General features: G+C 45.9%; 1 protein-coding gene across 1 annotated transcript; it reads right to left on the reverse strand.

Annotated features, from left to right (window-relative positions):
* Nucleotides 1-15,625: 15,625 nt before the first annotated feature.
* On the reverse strand, nt 15,626-19,533 carry LOC123068803 (amino-acid permease BAT1 homolog). Its single transcript, XM_044491465.1, has 8 exons — nt 19,247-19,533; nt 18,842-19,105; nt 17,488-17,506; nt 17,185-17,404; nt 16,863-17,044; nt 16,481-16,770; nt 16,254-16,383; nt 15,626-16,157 (listed from the first exon to the last, which is right to left on the reverse strand). The coding sequence occupies exons 1-8, from the start codon at nt 19,372-19,374 to the stop codon at nt 15,810-15,812; spliced, it is 1,581 nt and encodes a 526-aa protein (XP_044347400.1). The 5' UTR covers nt 19,375-19,533; the 3' UTR covers nt 15,626-15,809.
* Nucleotides 19,534-19,791: the final 258 nt, after the last annotated feature.

Raw genomic sequence — 19,791 nt, forward strand, 5'->3', positions numbered from 1 at the left:
GCACTCCACAGCGCCGCCGCCGCGGAACGACTCGACACGTTTCTGGATCGCTGGCAGTTTCAGGATCGCCCTGACGCCGATCCCCATACCCCATACCCCGCCGCCGATCCCCATACCCGCGGCAGATCAGATCTGCGCACTCCACAGCGCCGCCGCCGCGGAACGACTCGACAGGGCCGCCGCCACGTTTCTGGATCGCTGGCAGTTTCTAGATCGCGCGCCGCCGCGCGGAACGTGCGACGCTGTACGGTTTCAACCCACAGGTATGTTTACGTGTACAGATCATGAAGGTCCTGATGGACTCGTGTTCAAACTAAAACTGCACTTCATTTTCCACCTCCGCCGCCGGCCGCTACAGTCAGATCCCACCACAATTATATTAGCACTGCAAATCATCCATACAAGTGTCTCTAGCATCACTCTGTGGTCACAGGAGAGCTCTGATTGTCAGATCCCACCACTACTCAAAAGTTCTCTAGAGGAACAAGGGCTGAAAGATCACATGAGTAGTAGTTCTGTCAAAAAATCCTCTCTAGCGTTGCTAAGGTTCAACAGTAAGAAATCTGACAGAACAAGCAAAAAGAAGAGCCATGGGTATTTCTATGTTGGATTGCGAAATCCTTTTGACCGAAAAACATACAAACATGCATCAAGCTATTCCCAGTGACACCCGCATAGTACAAAGCCTTTAGCTAACTGTAAAAAGGGAAAAACAACATGAGTAGAGACTAGAAAATTAGTGTTACCTGAGATAGATACATGCATCAAAGCTATTTACTGTGACACATACACATTAAAAACCCAGTAAGCTCACTGTAAAACTGGGAGCAGCAAACAACTTAAAAGGCAAGGATCAAAATTACTATAGCCTTGCAGGATAATTACAGTTCTTATTGCTCTGTAAATAATAAAGAAGATGCACTATAAAAACACAACAGTAGTTTAGTATGGAGCAGCAAACAACTTGAAAACTATGGTTCAAAATTACTGTAGTTTTGCATTAGAATTACAGTTCTTGTTGCACTGTAAATAACACAGAAGATGCACTGTAAACAAACAACAGTAGTTTAGTATCCAGCAGCAAACAGACATGGTTCAAAATTACTATAGCTTTGCAGAAAAACTACATTTCGTGGCCTAAAAAAATACAGGAAAATGCAAAGTAGCAAGGTCTGTTCGACATGTCTTTCTATTTTCATATATATAGCAAGACTAATAGATCTGTAACAACCTGCCCTTATGGACTGAATTTCTGTACAGTGGGAAAGGGCCTTTAGTACTGTTGGTATTTCACGTGATCTGCTTGCAGAGTCAGTTTACAAGTTTTTGCGTGATACCTGAGTCTGTTAGACGTGTCTTTTTTTAATAGTTACATATGGGGACTCCACACAGCAAGCCAGCGGAACAGACGACTTCATCACATGTACCACCAGGTATATGTTCACCTATAAATTGTGCTACACAAGTCAAACATATATATGTTCAACTACATATGTGTTACAGGCCCGATGGAGGGGACAAGTGTTGACGACTCTAACGAAGGGATTATACCCGTAGCCGATGATGTTGACAAAATTTACCCACGTAGTCCAGGTATAAGGTTTACTTTTATCCTTCTTAGTTGGAAAATCATACCTAAAAGACTTGGGCACAACCGATTCTAATGTATCAACATCTTTATTTCTAGGAGTCCATATTACTCCCTCCGAACGGATGATACTTGAGACCGATGGTGATAGCACATATGATACTCCAGGTATATAACTACCTCCTTGTATGTGTTCAGCTACATATTTTGTTATACATGTCAAACACCATCACAGGAGATGTTGCAGGCCCGATGGAGGGACATCTTGGTGACGATTCTAATGAAGGGGTTATACCTGGAGCCGACGATGTTCACAAGAATTACCCAGGTAGTCCAGGTATTAAGTCTGTGCATATATACTGAGATTGCTTTTATGCTTTTTATGTCATAAATCATACATAACAGACTTGGGCAGAACCCCTTCTAAAAGATCAAGCGTGTGACTTGTAGGAGTCCATATTATTCACTCGGACAGGATGATACTTGAACAGGCCGATTGTGAAAGTACATATGATCATCAACCTTCCCATCTGATTTCGGGTAAGTATTATGTTGCCGAAAGGTTAAGACCATGTGCCTACAACTTTGCCTTGTTTCGGTCCAATATATTGTTATGCTAGCATGCAACATGACAGTTGGCAAGAGAGGCCGCATAATGTTCCACGCCATCCTCAAAGTGATATCAATAATGCAGATCAACCATCCTCTGTGGACCTTGACGAAAAAAGAGAGTTGAAAAAAGCTCGGAGGCGAGCTGCTTATAGAAAGAAAAAAGAGGAGGCTACCGTCAAGCAACAAGATGAAAATCTGTCTGCCCTTACGATATCAGGTAAGAATGCTTTATGGGAAGGCACTGCGATGATATTATATATACTAACTCCATTCCAGAGTATAATGTTAAGATCATTTCACATGCAGATATGCGGTATGTGGGTGGGTTACCTCTAGGTGATATCACTAATGTGTGTCAACCAACCACGGTGGACGATGACGATAAAAAAGAGCAACTAAAGTCTCGGAGAAGAGCTGCTTATCGAAAGAAAAAAGAGGAGGCAGACAGCAAGCAAAAAGATGAAAATCTGACAGCCATTACGATATCAGGTATGGATGTTTATGTTTCAGCAATATGATTACCGTATGTATACTTTCTTAGTGAATAATGTAGGTGACATATGTTTCCGAGACCCCAACCCCACGAATAATTGACCAAGAAAGTGAATAAAAATAATTGACCAATAGTTGACCATTGTGTTATCATACAATTCCTGATCATTTAGGTTCAATTCGATATATGGCAGACATAGGACTTTAGAATACATACAGACTTTATGTATGGACACGGAGGGATTCTATAAAAAATAAACCCTAGATAAATAAGTAGCTTCAACCAGCCCTGTTACCTCTCGGTGAACAATGAAGACCCTAAACCCTCCGGGCAGATATGCAAAATGTTCCCCTGTTACCTCTTGATGATACCAACCCAACTACATCTAGCTATACATCATTGTTTAACCTGACCGTGCAGATATATAAATTAAGCGTTTGTGTAGTACATGAAATCTTCTTGAACAATGAAGACCCTAAACCCTTCGTGCAGATATGCAAAATGTGACCCTGCTACCTCTCGGTGATATCACTAATGGGTGTCAACCAATCTCGGTGGACCTTGACGAGAAAAAAGAGCAAATGAAGGCTCGGAGGAGAGCTGCTTATCGAAAGAAAAAAGAGGAGGCAGCCAGCAAGAATCTAGATGAAAAACAGCCTGATAAAGAACACAAGGGTGACTTAACAGACGAGCAAATTGAGCAGAGAAACGCGCGGAGGCGAGCAAGTTATCGGAAAAAAGTGGGTGACGGAGTGATCGATCTTCGAGAAAAAAATCAGAAGTTGCAAGAATGGCGCGTGCAACACCCTAAAACCATGACTGAGGATGAAAGGGGGGAGTCAAGTGCAAAGAGAAAGGCAAAGTATGCTGCAAAGAAAAACACTCCGTGTGCTGAATCGATCGCAATGCCACGTCCAGATCTAACTAGCACATTGTCCAATCCTCACACACATTGTCCGACTCTCACACTTTCAGCCCTCACGCAACAATTCGACAGTGAACTAATATATCATGCTCCTATGGTCAATGCGGCCCCCACATACATTCGCAACACCGAAACCGATGGTACATATCCTATCAACCATCATCTTCCATCATGTAATCATTCATGAGATATAAATAATGATGTATAGTGTTGTAGGTGCATACCTAAGCAGAACCTTCGGTGATGGTGCTATACATGGAGACCGCAGCGAAATCAATGTGTGCCTACAAAATGCCGACCAGCAAACCAGTGATCCGGTAGCAATAGCGGATAACGGAGTGGACGAGCAGAGTCATGAGTCCAGAGCAACGCCTGGGAGGGGAGAGCGAGCTTGCAAGGGTGGTATGGTGGCAAAGAAGCGTCAACAGAAAATTGGCAAGGAAAAGAAAAGTACGCATGTACCACATGGTGAGAGGAATGTTCTACGCGATCAGCGTAATGAAAGGTTTGCAGGTAGGGTGATGACCCCAACCGTCAGGTCCATCTCCATATCAAAAATGAGCTCAACTGGACAACCTACCATAGTGGAACCACACGGTGCCTCGACCTCATCTAGCACGCCGGAGTACACAATCAGAAGTGAAGGTAACACTCCCATCCTTACTCTCCTTGCGTCCCTTGAGACTGAACCCTCATTTATTGGTTTCGCGCCTGAGCAGACGACATGGACGCTTACCTTACTCGTCTCATGAATGATAATGTCAACCCTGATAGCCTCTTTGACGATGAGTATTACCTGTTTGCTGGTGAAGGTATGTACACCCACTTGAGCAACATCCACCGGTTTGAAATATCACACTAATTATAAACCTTGTTTGCAGGCTCAGATACTGATGACATGGAGCACGACGAATTGGAAGACTCAAGTCACAATACCTATGTCGACCATGATCCATTGGACTATGTCTACTCAAACCTCCCTGACCACACACACATCCTGAAGCACGCCGCAAATTGTGATCACTGCAAGGCCAAGAAGTTTGTGTCTGAGGCCCCGGGATTCTGCTGTCGCAGTGGGCAGATCGAGCTGAAGCAACCGGAGCCCATCCCGGAGCTAATGAGGCTTTGGTCTAGCATGGATGCGGACTCAAGGCATTTTCGGGAGAACATACGGTTCTTCAACGGCCACTTCTCGTTCACAACCCTTGGTGTCAGCCTTGATGAAAGCTACACAAACATGAAGTGTGGGGTGTACACGTTCCGGGCGCACGGCACCATCTACCACAACGTTCATTCCTTCGGTCCAACATCACGTCCAGATCATCTACAGTTGTACTTCTACGACGACGACCCAGGCCTAACCCATCGCAAGGCTGCCACCGAGCAATTAGACCAAGATGTCGTGAGAAAGTTAGTGCACATACTCAGGGAAAACCCGTACTCCCAGCAGTTTAGGAGTTTGGGTGCGCACAGGGACAACCTCGACGATTACAGGATAGACCTCAACACTGACCAGAGACTAGACCAACGGAAGTATAATAGACCTCTATCATCTGAGGTCACTGCAATTTGGGTGGAGGGCACTGACCTAGCAAAGAGGTTCGATCGTAGGATTACACTTTGTGGGAATGACAACCAGAGGCACAATATACATGTGACGGCTAGCTCATATGACCCTCTCTCTTACCCACTCTTCTACCCAAGGGGGGAGCTCGGTTGGCACCCGAAACTTCCTAAACATGATGTACCTTGGCCGGTTGTGCAACAACCAAGAGGTAGAGGTGATGATGATGATGATGATGATGCAGGTAAGCCTTATGTGTATTCTGTTGTTTACATGAATTGTATACTTCTCATATGAATCCTAATGTCTGCGTTACTCATCCATGTGCAGAGGGGAATAGCAGGTTATGCGTCTCAGTGAGAGACTACTACTATTACATGCTCCAGACACGACCTGGGATATTCAATCCCATACTCTGTGGAGCACGATTGCTCCAACAATGGGGGGTGGACATGTACATCAAAATTGAGAGTTGTAGGTTGAAATGGTACAGGAAGAACCAGACAAAGATCCATGCCGACCTGTATAAAGGAGTTGTTGATGCAATTACATCCGGGGAGACCCGTGCAAGCGCTGTTGGAGTAAGGATAGTGCTACCTGGAACGTACCCAAGTGGCGACCGCGACATGAAGTGGAGGCATATGGATGCCATGGCAATTGTCCATACCTACGGGAAGCCTGACATCTTCTTGACCATGACCTGCAACCCTAACTGGGAAGAGATAACAAATGAGTTGTTTCCTGGTCAGACAGCGCAAGACCGACCTGATCTTGTGGCTCGTGTGTTCCATGGGAAGCTAGAGGCTATGAAAGAGATGTTGTTCAAGCAGCATATCCTGGGTGGTGTTGTTGCACATGTATACGTAGTCGAGTTCCAAAAGAGGGGCCTCCCCCACGCACACTTTTTGTTGATCATGGATTCTGCCTATAAGCTTGTCGTTCCGGAGCAGTACAACCGACTCATTTCTGCCGAGCTCCCTGACAAGCAAAAGTATCCTGAACTCCACACCTTGGTGGTGAAACATATGATGCATGGACCATGCGGTGCTCTCAACCCCAAAAATGTGTGCATGCAACAGAATGAGTGCAAGTGCAGATACCCGCGGCCGTTCAATGAAAACACGGCACAAGGCAAGGACTCATACCCTGTTTATCGTCGTCGAGATAATGGTCGGCAAGCTAAGGTCCGGGGTAAAATGTTGGACAACAGATGGGTTGTGCCGTATAACCCTTACCTTCTGCGGATGTTCAATTGCCACATCAATGTTGAGGTTTGCTCCAGCATAAAGGCCGTCAAATACCTTTACAAGTACATATACAAGGGCCATGATAGGGCTTCTTTCAGCATCGACCAGCCCGACGCTGATGGTAACATTGATGAGATCAAAAGATACATAGACGCGAGGTGGGTTACTCCTCCAGAGGCGATGTGGAGGATATTTGGCTTCCCCTTGTGTGCCAATGACCTGCCTGTCCTACAGTTGCCTCTTCATCTCCCGAATATGCACAGGGTGGCATTCAATGAGCAAGCTCACTTGACCGACGTAGTCGCCTCTGAGAAAGCTTCCAAATCCATGTTGACAGAGTATTTCAAAGCTAACCAAAACCACCCGTGGGCTAGGAATATATTGTACAAGGATTTTCCTGGAAGGTTCACATGGCAGAAGGGTAAGAAGTATTGGAAAGAGCGGGTGAAGCATTATCAGATAGGTCGAATTGTGTCTGCCAATCCTGCCGAGGGGGAGCGATACTATCTGCGTGTCCTGCTAAACCATGTTGCTGGCAAGACATCCTATGAGGACCTGCTCACCGTGGACGGTAGGCTATGCGGGAGCTTTAGAGAGGCTGCCGAAAGGTTGGGACTCATCGAGGCAGATAACACGCTCGACGACTGTCTTACCGAGGCAGAGCAGTGGGTGATGCCTTGTTCGCTCAGGAGGCTCTTTGCAACAATTTTGGTGCACTGTGAGCCAGGCGACGTGCGTGGTTTATGGGATAGGCACTTCGAGCCTATGTCTGATGACTATCGGCGATCACACACATGCCCGATTGAGGTGGAACAGATGATGTTGCTGACATTAGGGGTATGTTGCAGTCCATGGGCAAAGACATATCTGATTTCGCTCTTCCATGCATTGACGATGCGTTCGACCCAACCGAGGGCGAGGCCAGAGAAGTGATCGAGGAATCCAATGTCGATTTTGACATCAACGACACTAAATTGGCTTCGTTGCTAAACTTGGAGCAGAGGGCTGCATACGACGAGATACTAGCTTCTGTTGAACGCGGTGATGGGGGTGTGTTCTTTGTTGATGGACCGGGAGGTACAGGGAAGACCTTCCTGTACAGGGCGCTGCTCGCCAAGGTTCGAAGCGAGGGAAACATCGCTATCGCTACCGCGACGTCAGGCGTCGCCGCTTCTATCATGCCTGGAGGCAGGACTGCCCACTCGAGGTTCAAGATCCCATTGAGCTGCGATGATGGCGCCTCATGCACCTTCACGAAACAGAGTGGTACTGCCAAGCTACTGAGGATGGCCTCATTGATACTATGGGACGAGGCCACCATGACTAAGCGACAGGCGGTCGAGGCACTGGACAACAGCATGCGTGACATCACGGGAAGACGGGACCGACCCTTTGGAGGAAAAACTGTTGTGTTTGGCGGGGACTTCAGGCAGGTGCTTCCGGTCGTCAGGAGGGGGTCCCGGGGTCAGATAATCGATGCAACCCTTCGAAGTTCACACCTCTGGAAGGGTATGCGCCAGCTAAGGCTTGTCACCAACATGAGGGCTCATAATGACACCTGGTTTGCGAATTACTTGCTAAGGGTAGGCAATGGCACCGAGGAAGTTGACGAACAAGGAAACATACGACTCCCTGAAGATATTTGTGTGCCGTCTACAGGCGAGGGTGATGACCTGGAGAAGCTGATTGACCATGTGTTTCCGAGACTAGATGACAACATGACCGATCCGAATTACATGACTTCACGCGCAATTCTCTCCACCACGAACGACAACGTCGACAAGATAAACATACGCATGGTAGAGCATTTTCGGGGAGAAGAAGTAATCTGCCATAGCTTTGACAGTGCAGAGGACGACCCATGTGGCTACTACGCTCCCGAGTTCCTTAATGGATTGACTCCCAACGGTCTGCCTCCGCATGCACTCAAACTGAAGCTCAACTGCCCTGTCATACTTCTGAGGAACATTGATCCGGCTAATGGTCTGTGTAACGGAACGAGGCTTGTGGTGTGAGGTTTCCAGAGGAACGCCATCGACGCAGAAATCGTGATTGGACAGCACGCGGGTAGGAGGGTTTTCCTTCCTCGAATACCCCTATGCCCGTCTGACAACGACATGTTTCCATTCAAGTTCAAGAGGAAGCAATTTCCTGTAAGGCTTAGCTTTGCTATGACGATTAACAAGGCTCAAGGACAGACGATTCCGATCGTTGGCGTGTACCTACCTAATCCGGTGTTCTCTCATGGTCAACTCTATGTCGCATTGTCTCGAGCCACCGCGAAGAGAAACATAAAGATCCTCATTGAGAAGGAGAAAGGGAAGGAGAATGGCAAGAAGCAAAGCAGTAAATCAAAGAAGCGAAAAAGACCTGCCTTGTCCTTACAGACCTCGATGAAGAACATCGTCTATAAGGAAGTCCTTACAGGCTGAGGTCCGCTCTTATATATGACAGGGATTTACTCTTATGCTACATATAATTTGGTGCTCTTCGGTGTTCTTGTACAGATCTCTATCTTTCGATGTTACCAATTGAACTTTATTATGTTTATACTACAAGTCATATAATAATAATATTGCCTCGAATTTGAGACTTTGCAAGTTGCGAAATTTTACAGTATGTGACATTATTTTTCGTTTTGCTGGTTTGCTTATGTATATTATTATTTTGTTGTTTTGTAATCAATCATCTACTACATCTAAACTCGGCTTTGTTTTCCTACACAAATATAGCACACTGCCTGGGTCACTCTGTTGTTGTAAAACTAGACTCCATTGGAGTGTTCTACATGAGAGAAATATTTATGATGCGGCCCCAAAGCAGGCACAGGCATTGTTATTTATTTATTTTTACTATGTTATTTATTTCCCTTAAGCAGAACAACTCTGGTTGCTTGATCATGACCGAAGACTATCTTTGGTATTAGAACTACAGTTACACCAATGGGTTATTTGCATCTCAAGTTAAATTAGTCACTGTTAATCAACAATGAAATGTGGCCGTTGGTTCTTCGATAATTGATGGTACAGATGAGCAAAGCAGCAATTATATACCACACTGGATTAATGGTACAGGTGGTGAAAGCAGCAATGATATACCACACTGGATTGATGTTACAGATTGGACCCAAATACCTCCCTGAATTTTTTTCCAAAGGGTGCGATACTGGACCACCACACAATATCGAAACTACATCTTTATATTATTTATCATATGTGGAGGTCTCTGTATAGTCTCTTATTTCCCCCTAATTGAATTTTATAATCCTTACTTTTCAATACATATCTGGACATTGGTGGGACATAATGTAAACATAAAAAATATATAATTGTTGAGATTAATATGCACCTTTATTACATCCAGGGACAGGGTCTTGGAGAATTTTCATCCGCTTGGTTATTTTCTCACGCCGTGCCCGTCAAAAAAAGTAGACTTTCAGCGACCAGATTTGTAGCTTCTGTAATGGGGAGTGTGAATGTGTATCCATGGGGTGTATAAGAATACGCAAATTCAAAAAGAATACATTCAGAATAGTCAAAACTGAAAATTGTGCATTGAACTGACCCTTTCTACAAGGCTATGGCTGTCAGTTGCTTGACCCCTTCTTGCCCTCACATGGATGAAACCTTGCTTTTGTGGTGGAGGATTTTGATCAACAGCCTTAGTAGCATTTCTTGAATCAGCTTTAGCATCTTTTCTGAAACTACCACTCTCATCATTGGATTTATGTGCCTTGAAACACTTTGCTTTTGTATCAGTCTGCACATTAAGATTCCAGTGAATTAGCGATTAGGACAGACGGGAGAAAGAACAATGATCACTTGCTCTCTGCATAAGCTGTGCTGTGGGCATTTTTCAGTATTACTAGAATATAACAAAAATATTGTAAACCACCTTCTGGCCTGCCAAGTGAAACAACTATTAAACTGTCAATCGGCACATCACAGCTTTTATAAGGGGAACAAAAATGGCACCACTAAAATCAAATATCACATATGACAATAATGATAGCTTGCAGACCATCGCGAATATGATGCCTGCTAAAATATCACAGTAGGTTGTCATGTTTATACTCAATCTATACTGTACTCACTGGACGATTTATACTCCCTCTTCAGTTATAAAAAAACACAGTACTCTGTATTCCCGAGTAGTCTCATTGCAAACAATAATATTACACGAAAATATCACAAATATATTAACTTTGATCTCTGTTACTAATTAGGAAGAAGGTCATTTCTACTGAAACCACAATGACAATGTCAATACGCTGCAAATGCCAGTGAACCTGTAATCCCAGTCCACGTCGTCGGATGAGTGGAGGAAGGGGATGGGAGGGGGCGGCGGTGGGAGAGAGGGAGCCGGTTGTGCTTGCATCTGATCGCCGTCGGTGTGGACTGGCCGTAGTAGGCGTGGGCGGGGACACCGGCGTGGGCGGGGACGCCGGCGTGGGCGCGCACGAAGTGCTCAGGGCGGTCAGCGCGTACCGCCTCCGATTGCCGTCGGCTGTGTGCTCGGAGAAGACGCCGCGGGAGGCGAGCAGGCGGAGGAGACGCTCGAGGACGGACGGGTCCGGGTGTCCTGTTGGGAGCAACTCCGCGGCCGAGGGAGAGGAGTGGACTGGCCGCTGCCTGATCTCTCGATCTGCCACTTCTCTTTTCTGATGAGAACAGGGGAGGGGATGAGAGGGCGCGGCAGTGGGAGGTGAGGACGGAGGCCGGCAGCTGCGGGGGTGAGGGCGGAGGCCGGCGACCAGCGGGGGTGAGGGCGGAGGCCGGCGGCCGGCGGCGATGCGGGGAAGAGGAGGGCGACACGGGCAGGGGAATGGATGACGTTCAGAGAGTGGACTGGCTGTGGAGTCAGTGGCGTAGCCACAGGGGGTGGCCAGGGTGGTCCATGGACCACCCTGTGATGCGGCCCATTACCTCGCTACAATATGTGAAAAAAGAGTTGGGTTAAGGCCCAAATCCAACAAGTCACGAACAGGACCACGTCTGCACGATGAGATCGTTCGTTTCCTCTCCTTTTTACTACCTCTGTGCGTAATTAGGGGTCGCGGAAATGAATGAAAATGGATGTATTTATAGTTAAAATATATCTACATACATCTATTTCTCCAACAAATATTTCCGAACGGAGAGAGTAGCTCGTACAATCCTTTGAATTTTTTTCTCGTCGCACGCTGAACCGCTGGAAGACTCGAACCGACGCAGGGCGACACAAGATTGGCCAATCTCAAAGATACAGAAGCCCTAGCATCTAGCAAGGCGGTGATCGCCGACCGGTGAGCCGGCGACCCGCGGCCAGCTGGCCGGCGGCACTAACAAGACGCAAGGCGGAGGTAGACTATGCACCAGAGCCCGGAGGCAGCGCACAGCGCCGCATCGGTTAAGGAAGGAGCTCCACTTCTCCACGGACTTCACATCTCTTCTAATTCGAAGTATGATTTCCAAATCCCTTAGGTAAAATATAATTTCACCTTTATAGTTTGAACAAGTTTAGCCGTGAGTGCAAACTTTAAAGTTTTTCGCAACTTGGATTTGATAAGTTGAGCTCAATGATTACATGAGTTCATTTGAACTGACAATTGGTAAACTGAAATTCCTTTTATTGTATAATTGTTGCAAAATGAAGAGAACCGAAGACATTGCATCACATACATTAAGTGATATGCTTTCTTCAGAGTAAATGAGAATGTTATAATCAAGACTTCCCCGACAAATAAGGTGTGTTATTTTCTTTTGGGCAAATTTAGGACCTAAACCATGATTTTTCGTGTGCTTTGCAAGACCCTATTAATATGTGCTTTTGGCAAATCATATACCAGTATGTGGATATTTTGCATTCGTGGTACAAAAAAATTATGTCCATTGGACCATCCTGACCTAAAATCCTAGCTACGCCACTGTGTGGAGGGATAATCCTCAGCTCCGTCGCCGCCTGCCAACAGCTTCTCGAGGAAAATTCTGGAGCGCTCGATGCCTTTTTTTAGATAGCTTGCCAGACATGGTTTTTAGTTGAGTCGTCACTTTATATGTATATATTGTCAATTTACCATTTTTAGTGGACTTCAATTTTTATACATTTGTGATCGTGTTATATTATCTCTACCTGTGAAATTTAGCATACACTATATTTATATAACTTCACCAAGATATTTCAGAAGCCCGTGGCAACGCACGGGCATTCTACTAGTAGGAATAGTATATCGGAGTACTACTTAGCTAATAGAAATAAATGCAATGCGCCCTAAACCTTGTCTATTGTGGAAACGCACGCAAATTTAATTGTGCCTTCTAAACCGTGACGGAGGGAGTACCATAGACCGACCACGGCAAATTAGCGGTCATTTGACAAATTGATTGCCAAAAAAGGGCCCCACGAATGTCTAAAAACAACTTGATTTCAAACTGCCATTCGTGGTTTTTCTTTTACCGTAGACCGATGTCAACTTGTGCAAAGAAATTGGGGTCACTTGACAGATGTCGAAAAACAACTTGATTTCAAACGAACCATTCTCGCCTTCCGTTGCACATGGTTTTCTTTTTGTAAATCTCAGTGATGGGAACATGTACTAAGGACAGGATGACATGCCTGACCTACATACCCTACCCTGGGACACCAAACACCCTGCACTGGACTCCGTGCAACCTGACGGTAACTCGGAAGTCTCTAACCACTCAGAAGTCAACACTCCAGTCGACTGGACCACTTCACTCGGAGTGTAACAAATGCGTCGTAGCTAGGCTCTGCCCTCTAATTCGTACTCCCATACACTACTGTCAGACTTGCACCCACGACACTCATGACTAACCCTAATTTCTGCAGGCAGGTGGGAATGCCCATGGTATGCATCCATGTCAGGTTCGAACGATTTCCAACACCATATGCACGTTGCGACACGTCTGGCCATTTATCGGTTTTTTTCACCAGGAAATCTCCAGAAGATGTGAAACTTGTCAAAAACCCAAACAAATGCGCATGGTGCCTAGACTTCGGCATACATGGCCATGGAAAAAATTAGGAATATTACAAGGATGCCGAGAGGCAATGTGCTCTCAGCCGGAGCCTTCTAGCATATCCGGACACCCCCCATTGAATATGGTCTGGTTTTGGACATCCATGAAATAATCCAACTTTTGCAGGACAGCGGGCATGCCCATGATAGGCATCCATGGCAGGTTTGAATGATTTCCAATATCGTATGCAAGATGCGACACATCTGGTAATTTATCGGCTTTTTTATTAAAAAACTCTAGAAAATGCAAAAGTTGTCTAAAAACCCAAACAACTTGGTAGTGTGCTTTGAATTGGTCGTATAAGGCGATTAAAAAAATTGAATCCAGTTGACGGATGTCGAGAAACAACGTGCTCTCAAATGGAGGTTTCTCGCCAACCCGGACACCACATGTGGAACATTATCTATTTTTGGACATCCTTAAAATGAGTCCAACTTTTGCAAGCAGGTTGGCATGCCCATTGTAGTCATCCATGCCAGTTTTGAACGATTTCCGACACTGTATGTATGTTACGACACGTTCGTCCATTTTCGGTCTTTTTTGACCAAGAAAACTCCAAAAAGAAATTATAGGAAAGCAAAATAACTTGGAATGGTGCCTTGAGTTGGTCATACAAGCCCATGAAAAATAATTGGGGTCATTTCGATGATGTCAAGAAACAATATGCTCTTAGACGAGGCCGTGTGGTATATCCAGACAAACTCCGTCGAACCTGGTCTATTCTTGTACATGCATAAAATTATCCCGATCTTTTCTAGTAATTGGGCTGCCCATGATAGGCACCCATCTTAGGTTTGAACAAATTCTAATATCGTATGCAAGTTGTGTCACGGCCATTTATCGACCATTTTTCACTGAGTAAACTCCAAAAAATATAAGAATTGTCCAAAATTCAAACAACTTAGCATGGTGCCTTGAATTTGTCATAGAAACTGGTTGAAAAAATTAGGGTCATTTCAAGAATTTCGAGAAAACAATGTGCTCTTAGAGGGAGCCTTCTGGCCACCCCGAACACCTGAACATATGTAGTTTTGGACATAATAACCCCAACTTTTACAAGTAGGTGGGCATGCCCATGTTAAGCATCCATGCCAGGTTTGAATGGTTTCCGACACTGTATGCAAGTTGCGACACGTCCGGCCATTTTTGGTCATTTTTACCGAGAAAACTTCAGAAAATGCAAAAATTGTCGAAAACCAAAACAACTTAGCATTATGCCTTGAATTGATTATACAAGGCCATGAAAAAAATAAGGCCATTTAAAGTTCATGGATTTTAAAAAATCAAAAATTTAAGAAAATATTCATGAATTTAAGCAAATGAAAAAGACTAAGAAAAAGAAGAATAAATAAAGAAAAATAAAAAAATAAACCGAAGAAAAAATGACATTGAAAAAAAACATTCGACTGAGAAGATGCACAACAAGAAAAATAAAAGAAGTACTCCCACTGATTCTAGTCTGCACATAATCTTTTTAAATCTTTTTGCGTATTACTCTGCCCCTTTTCATTTTCTAGCGATCCTTTCCAGATCTGCCGCCGGTAATCCGTCTCACTGGCAACCTCTCATATTAAATCTGACTTGGAATTCCAAATCCTAGCCAATGGGCATTTGCACGCCCACCTCTCCTTGTTGTTGTTGTTGTTGTTTTTTTTTTTTTTTGAGGAAAAGCCAGCCTCTCCCTGTTTGACATGCAACCAATCCCGTAAATCTGCCCCTTTAATCCGCTTTACTAATTCCTAGCCATGGGCATGTATGCGTATTTACCTCGCCCACCTCCCACGAGTTTTGCAAATCCATCCAGCAGAGCAGCAATAGCATTCCAAAATCAATCAAAATTTGGACTCGCTTGTATGCGTGAACAGAATTATGCACAAACTAAATACTAAGATTGGAGGGAGTAACAAAGAACAACACGTAAGCTGTCTCAATTGGTTATAGCAGGAAGAAGAAAACCAAGAGATTATGAGTTCAAATCCTACCTCTTGCACTTATTTTTTGAAGATTAAAAATAGAAAAGAAAAATGGGCCAGGCCCATGCCCATGACGGAGGGGTGTGACGGGCTGGGTACGTCTACGTATACATGTCACATACGGAGGTGGGTATATATTATGATCAAATGACCATACTGCCCTTATACGGTTTGTGAGGGGATGTACCGACGCAAGGCTCAACGTAGAAATATGAATTTTGAATTTTGCAAATGGAGATCTCAATGGACCTCGGTCTCCGAAAGCAGTTTTCGATATATGCGCCTCTATTAAGAATCTTAGATACAGCCAGCCTACAGCTGCAGCGTGCAACTAATCCTCCAGCAGCAAAATTCCCATCACATGGCGTTCCGTCAACACACTTTGAAGCTAGCCGCTCAAATTGGTGACGGGTCCCTTGAACCAGTGCCTGGCACTGACGACCCAGGACGTCAGGACGAGGATGAAGAGCCCGCCGACGGCGACCGGCGTGTAGTTGAGCGTGTCCCTGGTCACCGGGTACATCACCGGCAGCGAGAAGAGCACGGTAATGGTGACCACCCAGAGCACGGCCACCCACCCCAGCAGCACGCCGTAGCGCCCGAGGTTGAAGGGTCCCGGAACGAAGTGCTTTCGCGCCAGCGTCACCCGGAAGAAGATGGGCAGCGCGTACGCGATGTAGAGCCCGATCGTGGCGATGGACACCATGGCCTGGAACGCCACCAGGCTACCCAACGACTGCAGTTTCCAACCGGAGACCGGCCAGGGTTTATCAGAGCAGGATTAATTACACTGACTGGGTCTCTTTCAGTCAAGAGGTTGGTGTATAATTACCGGCAACGCCATGCAGAGGGAGACGAAAGCCGAGAGCCAGACGGCGTTGATGGGCACCTCGTGCTCGTTCACTTTGTGCCACACGGATGACAGCGGCATCGCGCCGTCTCTCGAGAAAGCATACGCCATCCTAGCCATCAAACACATGGAAATAGCGAGATTTCAGATCTAGCTATGTGCCGGTCCAGAAGTGCATGCAGATAACCCAAGAAGAAGATGGTGATCACCTCGAGTTACTTGTGACGGAGCTCATGCCGCAGAAGTAAATGGCGACGGCGACGATCCCCAGGCAGACGATCCCGCCGACGCCGCTGCCGTAGCGGCTCTTGAAGGCCTGGTAGAAGACCTGGGCGATGGCGTACCCTCCAGCTTCATTGTCGGGGCTCAGCAGGGAGGGTATGTCCTTGACGGCGAAGGTGACGCCGAGTATGTATCCCCAGCCGACCACTATCGATATGCCGATGGCGCTGATGATCCCGATGGGGCCGTTCTTGTCTGCGTTCTTGGTCTCCTCCGTCTGCGTGCATGAGCAAAAGGCGTTACTAACCAACCTGTCATAATTTTTAACAAAGTTGCATGAGCGAGATTATTGGTGGCTGGCTTAATTACCATATGCGCCGACGCGTCGTATCCTAAGAGCGTGTACTGGCTCATGAGGAGCCCCAGGAGGAAGATGTAGAGATGGCTGTGTATTCCAGCGCTGTTGTCGGTGTTGAAATTGGTGAAGACGAACTTGGCACTGGCCCTCTCCGTAGCAACAGCCGGCACAGCAATCATCAGGACAAAGACACCTAGTACAAAGTACAAACGATCTAATTATTCGCTACCTTCAATGAGAATCAAATTGAATTGTGTCGAATCAAATTGAACTGTATCGAATCAAATTGAATCGTATCGAATCGAATCTGATGGCGAAAAGAGAGAGACCTACCTAGCATGTTCCAAGCCGCCGCAAACTGGCCAAAGAAGGAGAGCCATGCAATGGGGAGGCTGTTGATGACGGCGTGGCTGAGCAGGATGGCGGCATGGATGGCGATGACCTCGTACTTGGACGCCAGGTACCCTCCGCCGTTGTTGCCGCCGGTGCTCAGCAGGATGATCACCTGGATCAGCTGCGCTAGCGAGTAGTCCACGCTGGTTGTCACTGCCCACTGCAAAATACTCTCTCTCGTCACTTCAGAGTTCAGAGTGAATGAGAAAACACATTCAGACAGACAAAGGTTCAGAGAGTTACCTGTCCAACGATGTTAAACCTGAATGCATGCAATTGCATCGGAGGGAGTAGACAACAAACATCACATCATTAGAGGCTGTCTGCCTGTCTCAAAACAAATAATTGACCGGAATGGTTCTTGTATTGTCCCTAGACTAGAAGAACCATATTGGTTATAAAAAAAATAGAAGAACCATATATACTATAGGGAAAGTATTCGGTGATACCATCCTTTAAATACTCACATGATACCAACTTTCAAACAACAATTTAAAATGTTTCGTGTTCACGAGGTATGTGTCTACGGCACCTAAAAGAAGCAGGTTCAAATTCGAAATACCCATTGAGAACCAAAAATGACAAATCTAGCATGAACAGTGTCACAAAAAGCCAAAAGCAAAATTAACACTATTCACATCTGGATATTATTATTTTTTTCTCAATGTGCATTTCGAATTTGAAGCTGAATTTTTATGGGTTGTAACACATTCCTTGTGAACATTTACATTTTTCTCCGATTTTTTAAAATTGATTTTTTATTTTAAAAAAATGGGAGCATGTGGATGTGGGAGTTGATATCACTGAATATTCTCCCCATACTAATAGTAGCATATACTACTATCCAAACACCCGTCAGCATCAAATCAAAATCAGATTTTCCCAGCAAAAAAAAATCAAGATCAGATTCTATAGCGTCAATCAGGACTCTATAGTGGCCGGCCACACATGGTCAAAGCACGCAAAGTGGAGCGAGCACATGAACACAAGACAAAGAGATCCACGTACGCTGTTAAACAACGTCAAATGCAGATCCATTTGTACTAGTACACACTGGCAACTTTGATTCCATCTGATTGGATGGAGCAAAGAAAACGATTATTCCAATTTTTATTCCGGTTCTGATTGTCACAGGGTCTGCTAGCTAAGACGGTTGTGGAAATGTCGTTCGACAAAGAAAGAAAGAAATAATGGGATCCTTTGAGCGGTGCACGTGCAGTGCAGCATAGACTCCGTATCAAAATATAAGATATTTTTCGACATTGTTATATTGTCAAAAAAACATTGTTATAATGAATCAAAAGATATTTGCGCGTCTCTTTCTAGGTTGAATCAAGAATACGCCCATTGAATTCAGCCCCTAATTTTCGCACTCTATTTTCAAGGAGAAGCACGTGCAGTCGCCTCAAAATTCGCCATGTCAGACTTACTCCCCCTCCGAGAAATTCTAGGTTTTTTTTATTTTGAGAAATGGATATTCCAGTATTGCACGGGCAGGACTTAACCACACGTAGTACTCCAATTTAATTCATTCATGGCGATCTGCGAATTGCACGGTCGACTGCAATAAGTGAAGTGATCATGGTAGCTAGCTTACCAGCCGGTGAGCCAGGAGGCGAAGGGGCCCCAGCGGCGCTCGGTGCAGAGCCTGGCGCTCCAGAAGTAGAGGCCGCCGGAGGTCGGGTAGGCGGAGCAGATCTCGGCCATGGCCAGGCCGACGACGATGGTGAAGGCGCCGGCGATGGGCCAGCCGTACACCATGGTCACCGGCCCGCCGAACTCGAGCCCCGTCCCGTACAGCGTCGTGATGCCCGTCAGCACCGACACGATCGAGAAGGTCACCGAGAAGTTGGACAGCAGCCTGCATGCATGCATGCATCGGCAGCGCGCTTAGCAAATTGACAGATCGGCAGGCAGATAAGCAGAGCAAGCACAAAGATAGGTTCGATCTCTGAACCAAATGGAGATGGTGATTGGTGAAGGGTTAATGTATGCCACGTACGAGAGATTGCGCTTGAGCTGCGGCTCGTAGCCAAGCAGCCGGAGCTTTTTGGAGTCGTAGTCGTCGGCGGATATCGCGGCGGCGGCCTCGTCGGCGGCGAGCCGGCTGTAGCTGCTCTGCCCCGCCATTGCTCACCCTCCTTCTGCGACCTGGAGGCCAAACAACAGTCCAACTACCAGTCCGATATCCAGATGCTATCCATCCTAATGACTCATGACACGAGCTTATAGAGAGGGACGGAGAATGCGTGCGGTAAGGTGGGGCCCGCCCGCTTGCCTCTCTGCCTCAGATTCCGTGGAGAGTCCACCCGGCCATGTGAAATGGCGATCGCGTGGGTTGGGTGACGAGATCCTGTCGCTCGTGGTGATTTGATTAGCCCAGGCCTCCATGAGATATTCACTCCAAGTGGAGTTTGCCACGTACTCGTAAAGTACTTTCCCTCTGTAAATAAAAATAAGAGCGTTTGGAGCAACTCCAACGCATTGACCTATTTCGTCGGCGTGCGTCTCTTTAAATCGCGGCGGACAGAAAAATCGGTCTAACAT

The sequence above is a fragment of the Triticum aestivum genome, chromosome 3B (genome assembly GCF_018294505.1).
Source record: "Triticum aestivum cultivar Chinese Spring chromosome 3B, IWGSC CS RefSeq v2.1, whole genome shotgun sequence".
Classification (NCBI taxonomy): Eukaryota; Viridiplantae; Streptophyta; class Magnoliopsida; order Poales; family Poaceae; genus Triticum; species Triticum aestivum.